The sequence below is a fragment of the Oncorhynchus gorbuscha genome, linkage group LG15 (assembly GCF_021184085.1).
Source record: "Oncorhynchus gorbuscha isolate QuinsamMale2020 ecotype Even-year linkage group LG15, OgorEven_v1.0, whole genome shotgun sequence".
Taxonomy (NCBI): domain Eukaryota; kingdom Metazoa; phylum Chordata; class Actinopteri; order Salmoniformes; family Salmonidae; genus Oncorhynchus; species Oncorhynchus gorbuscha.
The window spans coordinates 39492033-39499138 of NC_060187.1; the positions used below are offsets into that span (position 1 = coordinate 39492033).

At 40.1% G+C, this 7106-nt stretch overlaps 1 protein-coding gene across 1 annotated transcript; it reads left to right on the top strand.

The window, feature by feature from the left end:
* The first annotated feature begins 395 nt into the window (after nucleotides 1-395).
* Nucleotides 396-4228, top strand: si:ch211-212d10.2 (uncharacterized protein LOC557710 homolog). Its single transcript, XM_046302294.1, has 3 exons — nucleotides 396-746; nucleotides 1243-1358; nucleotides 2181-4228. The coding sequence occupies exons 1-3, from the start codon at nucleotides 563-565 to the stop codon at nucleotides 2277-2279; spliced, it is 399 nt and encodes a 132-aa protein (XP_046158250.1). The 5' UTR covers nucleotides 396-562; the 3' UTR covers nucleotides 2280-4228.
* Nucleotides 4229-7106: the final 2878 nt, after the last annotated feature.

The window sequence follows — 7106 nt, forward strand, 5'->3', positions numbered from 1 at the left end:
TAAAATCTTTGGTTGGGGAACCCCTGGAGATGGGGCCACAGGGCACTTGCCCTGTGCTCATGTTTGTTACCGTGCCCTGATTTAGAATGTATGATATTCCTACATTTTAAGAGCCAGTGTTATTGCGTTTCTAATTTGAGTTAAATTTAGGCTAATGTGCTAGAGGGAAATAAAAACAACTGTAGCACCTGTTCCATACTGTTTTGCACAAACATATGGTAACCTATGGCAGTTTGATTAAAATCTAATGCCTTTTTTAAACATGAATTAGGCTTACTGAACAGGTGTGCAAAAAATAAATGATCTGACATTCAGTTGACCCAATTAAAAATAATCTGTCATCTCTGGCCAATCGCTTGATCTGCCTCTTGAAATCATACGCTGTCATCCGCGTTCGTCAGAACATTAGAACATGACAAGACTACCGGATCCCGATGCCAGTTAGTTTTATGTTATTGAATATTCTCACATAAAACAGTCAATTCTAAAATGCGCAGTCTGTAGGCGGTAAAGGGACTTTATAACGAGTAGTGCAAATAACGGATATTCCCAATTTATTTAAATGGCGTCTGGGAATGAAGAGGAAAGTGCGGGTAGCGTTTCATGGAGGCTAATAGGCCCAGCCTCTGAGCTTTCCAAGAAGCAGTGCCGTTTGATGCACTCCCCCCTCGGCTACGGCTCCGATGTTTGCCTGTTCTACGTGAAAGGGGAATTCTTCGCCATGGATGCTCGCTGCGCTCACTCCGGTAACCACATATGCCTCACTTTACGTTCCACTCGCTATATCTCAGGGCTATAGGCTAGACACAATGCGCTGAAATTCTATAGAAATCACTAGCCGTATGCATATCATACTTTTTTGAAGCTATGAATAACAAAAACACTAATAAACTGTTTTCGTAGGAAATAGATTAAAACTGGTACATTCATTTTGGGTATAAAATGGTAAGATACTGAAAGAATGGAAAAATGCATGGAAGGCAAGTGCTCACTCATACGCATGATTTCTGTTATGAAATGAGTTAAAGTAGTGTATCAAAAGGCCAGACAAATAAAGTAAACTGCATGTAGATGTTACACCGTATTGCATTTCAACTCCCCTTCTTTCCAGTAATGTCAACATTTCTGGAGTTGAACTCTCTTTGATAATATTGCTCTTCAACGAAATGAAGTATGACATCAGATCATTGATTTCCAGAGGAAACTGTTATTCATGTAACGTTAGTGTGCTGTCTTTGACAGGTGGACCGCTGTGTGATGGAGACATTGAGGATGCAGATGGTATTCTGCAGGTCTTCTGCCCCTGGCATGACTATGACTTTAACCTCAGGACAGGACACTCAGGGACTGGTTTACAGGTGAGTCTACCAACTAATGTAGACAAACCAATAAACCAACCTACACTTCTACAAACCCAGAATGCTATGCAATTAAACTAAAAATGAAAGAAACTTCACCGCAGTTGCAATGAACACTTCTCTAAGCCTTGACCAAGATCTGCAGCCTATGTGCTTAGCCTATTATATGGCACACGATCTATGACAACAATAGTCTCCCTTCCCTTTCTTCCTTGAAATTCAGCTGGCATGACTGGATAGGAGAAAGTGGTGCCGGGAGAGATTTTCACAGTCACTACCCTGGTCAATGATTCATTCAAGGAGGGAGGGAAGGTTCTGCGTTTCCTATAATGTACCAAAAGGGACGTCACTTTTTCAATCAATTTCTCTTTATAATTCCATGCAGGAGCAAAAACAAGGATCAAATTGCCTGTGAATGTTATACATTGATTTGTTACAATTACAATGGGGGTAATGATCCAATGTCCAAAGTTAACATAGCTGTCAGATGAGGTGTTTGGGGGTGTCTTGGATGTTGGAACCACTCACAGTGGTGGTCTGACTGCATGTCTGCTGCCTTTTCAAAACGCCAGTAGCTCTGTGTTGGTATGTTCTTGTGTTGACTTGCTCAACATTTCAAAATGTTTATTCCTAATCAGTGCAGTGTGTGAAAAACAAAATTGGCCCAAGTGTGACAGCAATATTGAGTGTTATTGAGTGTTGTGACACGTTCTGCCCTGAGTGTGCTCTCTGCTCATGGTAAAGCTCACAGTCAAGGTGTTGTTTGTTTTCAATCTTACCAGCCGTCACATGTCCTTGTTTTATGTGTTTTATCTGTTTTAGCAACAAGTGTACAAAGTCAAATTGGAGGATGGCAGTGTGTATGTGAAGCACGCAAGCCCTCTCTCATTACAGACCTTCCCATCAGGCAAGAAGAACTGAACTGCTGCCTAAAACCTGTTGTAAGCCTGGGCAATCCATATGGAATGGCCTGTAGCAATCCTGGCAATTCTTTCCGATTTATTCTACAAACCCAAGCCATCTGAGGCATTCCTTGCCTTATATGATGATCACAGACCTTTTTCCACTCGGCTCTGGCAATGTTGTACTCCGGGTCATTATCAAGAGGATCGTCTGAAGGGAAGATATATGACATCATCTTTTTGTTTGAGGTTTTTGTTGTCGGAGACACTGGGACGTTAGCCATCTGCTGGCAGTGAAATAGAGAAGAGGTTGAAGGGCCACTGCTGATCTTGATAACCGATCAGACATTCAACAGACATTATGTATTAGCCACTGCTCAACTTAAGTATATTTTCATTCTTCCCTTCCCTCAATATATCACAAATCCTTACTGTAACTGGCTCTTATGAAATCTGTGGAGGTTTACAAATATTGTATGTTCTAAATGATATGTCCAATATGTACATCTGACTGGTGCGTTAGGGGCTACTGGGAATATAGATCATTTTAGTAGAGAAGTGTCAACAGCCAATCTTCACACCTTTTAAAATGCATTACTGTAAGGTGCAAGAGTATAATTACTGGAACCGATGTGATGTAATTGTGGTTCAAAACATGGTCCCAAATTTGAAATGCCCTTATATGCAAAGCTTTTCATTATTTGACCTCAACCGTTTAACAGCGAACATATAACAACAGCCTAAACACTGCCCAGTATCTGACCTCACATACAACTCGTCAATGCATTTGGTTCACCTCTGGTGAATGATAATAGCTACTGTAACGTTACAGCTACAGTAAAACATCTATTCATTTTGCTGAGTGGTGAGGTTTTGAATGGAATAAAGTGATCCCTGCAGTAGCCCAGAGAGAGAATAGAAACCTCAGCTATATGACACCCACCTAAACTGGTGCCTGCCATTTGTAGTACCTAGCTGAGATCCAAGGGAACACACATGAAGGGTCCTGTAATTATTACTGGTTATGGTCCAGTAATGAGTATTTATTAAAGCCTTGTCAGCATTTCCCCTTTGGCCGATGCACAGACGTGTTCTTCCCTACTGACGCAATGGCAAAGGGAAGACTGGTCAACAGGCTGCAGAGCAGACTCCGGACTGAAATGCACTATTCAGTCAAGAGAAATGTGTTATTGTAGCTACTTGTGTTTTTTTATGCCTCCTCTTCACCTACACTGGCAACAACATTCACTACATCTTCTATCCACTACATGTTCTCACTCTGACATTACAGAGATTGCCAAAAACGTGTCAGTAAAAGTGTGGCTTGCCATTCTAGTTTTCCCACCTCATAGCCTTTCCTGTTGTGACTTTTTACAATAATATTTCCATTGGTGTCGAGTGCCTTGTGGATAGGACCTGTGCCTCGTGTTTAATTATTCATCACCTGAGGGGTAATATTCACTGACAATTGAGATGCAGCCATTGTGTGTTTTGGTAGAACAATCACCTTCTACTGGGTCTGGCGTGCACACAGTCCATGAGTGGTTTTCTCATTTTGTGGATCCAGACGTTTCCTAATAATCGGTTTATTGTATTGGATTGCATTCACAAGTTGTCCTTAGACATTAGAGGACCCATCGTTGATGTCAGAACTTTCCAATGCAGGCTATTACATAATGTTTGTCTCTCATATGCAAAGCTCTATATTTCGTTTTTTTGCTACTGTTTCAAATGTATATGCCTGTCATTAAGCTGCTTATGTGGTTTTTCATACCATTTTATATTCATTGTTATGACTTGTCTTGTTATTGATGTGGATGTTATGAATTATGCAAACTAAGTTATCCCTTAATTTAGTGTTTTATTTCAATGTAATCTCACGGTACGTCACGTCTTAGTACTACAGTAAAATGGAATATGTCCTTTTGCTGATTACTTTTTTCAAAATAAAATATGTTTCCAGCACGATCATTAATACGTATCAAATCAGGACATAATATCACCAGAAAAGTCAAAGGTTTATTTACAATTCCTCATACATTTAGTAAATGTCATACAATACACAATTTACACATAAAAACCATATGAAAAAGAAAAACAAATGGGCAACGCCATGCAATACATGTTACATAATGATTTACAGAGAATTCTCAGGAATTGATTTATATAATGTGTTGATGGGGGCCCAAGACTTCTCCCAGAGCACAGTGGCAACTATACAAGTCTCTCTTTATAGGCTAGGCAATGGTGGAAATATCCATTGCTCGCTTCACCAGAGGATATTCCAAAATAAGTTAGTCTCCCTCAGAGCAGCCAGACAGTACAGGAGAGGACAGATGCATGCACTCATCATGCTGATGGCACAAGCACACTCGGAAAACAACCCGAGGCCAAGGCAGGGCTGTATAGTGTCTAGTATTCGACAGGACGAGTAGTAACACAAGACTGAATTGCAATGGAGAAGTGGTGAAAACCGGGAGAAAGTGTGAATTGTTATTTAATCACCTATGTGAATTGTGAAGCATGGGCCTGTCTTGGAATTGTTTGAATCTGAAACAGTATCTGGAGTCATAGGGAATCATGTCATTTGGCTATTACTTATTTAAAAAATAAATCACAATTTTTGTCCCACAAATTGTCAAGTTTCTAAATTTGAAATGGGAACACTTTCTTTCTCCTTGTTATGAGTTAGGAAACTCCCAACATTATTTTCAACTCATTAAACAAAGTCATCCAGCTCTTAAAGATCTACTTTGAGATCCTCTGAAAGACAAAGAGACTGTTTGGATATTCCTTACTATTTTTCTCACTTGATGTGTTACGTAACATTGGCAGGTAAGACTTGCTCTGTATCTCAACCTCCCCCCATAGCCTCTCTATGAAACATCTACCATTCTACATGTCAGTGCACTTTGCCTTTAATTGTCCTATTTTTGGCTTATGTTTTGCTGACTGAAATGTAAGAAAACACCTTGATTTTTCAGCTAATTTTAATAGTAGGGTCATTTTAATGTTGAATGGACTTGACCTCTTGGGCCTAAATCATATCCAACAGCAGTCTGGAAATCAACTAGTTTGGCTTTTTATGAAAGACTTGGTCAAACTCTTCAAAGTGCTCCCAAGAGTATTTGTCATTTATTTCCTAATTAACGACTGCGCTGATAATAACGTGCCAGACCTGTTTGCCGCCACTGTAGTCCACAGACACTCATTTGGGTTTGGATTAGTTCAGCTCTAGGAGCTCTCCAACGGTCTGAAGGGACCCACAGCCACCCACTACAAATAGGTCTAAACAAGTTTGGACCTATTATCAATGGGGAACTTTCCTCCAATTACAGAATCCAATTAAATAGGCCTCCTTGAACATCTTCCCACTTGCCACTGTACTGCCAAAGCACTGGAGAGCCTCTAAAACTCATACTCAGTGAGGGGTAGAAAGATGGTATGCTCAATATTGGTTCTACTGAGGGATTGTTTATATAAAGATTCATTTTTCCAGAATGTATTTTCCCATTGGGAAACACATGGAATTGGTCCTGTAATAGACTAAGGTGTGTCTGCAACTTAACTCTAGTAATAAGTTGTTTAGTTGCTACTGGAAAACAGTACAGTTGAGATGTATTTTTCCCTCTGGAAAGGTACTGTGTTCTCTGTAGATGAAAATATGATTGTACAATTAATGCTAAAAGTTTGAGTCATGCAAGATATGAAAAGTTATCAGAGCAGATTGCCGAAGTATACTTGACACAGACTATGTAAAACGATTACCTAACATTTTAATTATGGTTATTCACTGTAATGCAAAGGAATCCTCTACAAGCTCCCTTATAAATATCTTTATTATAAACTGGGGGGGTTCGAGCCCTGATTGCTGATTGGCTGAAAGCCATGGTATATCAGACTGTATACCACAGGTTTGTATTTTTAATGCTCTAATTACAGTACCTTGGTAACCAGTTTATAATAGCAATAAGGGACCTCAGGGGTTTGTGTTATATTGCCAATATACCATGGCTAAGGGCTGTATTCAGGCACTCTGCGTTGCGTCGTGCATAAGAACAGCCCTGTCCCTGGTATATTGAGCATATACCACACCACCTCAGGCCTTATTGCTTAAGTACAGTGCATTCGAAAAGTATTCAGAACTTTTTCCACATTTTGTTACATTAAAACTTTATTCTAAAATTGATTAAATTGTTTGTTTCCCCTCATCAATCTACACACAGTACCCCATAATGACAAAGCAAAAACTTTCTTTTAGAAATTTTGGTAAATATATTACAAAAAAAACGGATATCATATTTACATAAGTATTCAGACTCTTCACTCAGTACTTTGTAATCCCTGCCTAAGGTGCTTCAACAGACTTGAGTCATAGGTATGACACAACAAGCTTGGGGACTTTCTCCCATTCTTCTCTGCAGATCCTCTCAAGCTCTGTCAGGTTGGATGGGGAGCGTAGCTGCATAGCTATTTTCAGTTCTTTCCAGAGATGTTCGATCAGGTTCAAGTCCAGGCTCTGGCTGGGCCACTCAAGGACATTCAGAGACTTGTCCCAAAGCCACTCCTGTGTTGTCTAGGATGTATGCTTAGGGTCGTTGTCCTGTTGGAAGGTCCTGAGCGCACTGGAGAAAGTTTTCATCAAGGATCTCTTTGTACTTTGCTCAGTTAATCTTTCCTTCCATCATGACTAGTCTCCAAGTCCCTGCCGCTGAAAAACATCCCCATGCTTCACTGTAGGGATGGTGCCAGGTTTCCTCCAGATGTGATGCTTGGCATTCAGGCCAAAGTGTTCAATCTTGGTTTCATCAGACCAGAGAATCTTGTTTCTCATGGTCTGAGAGTC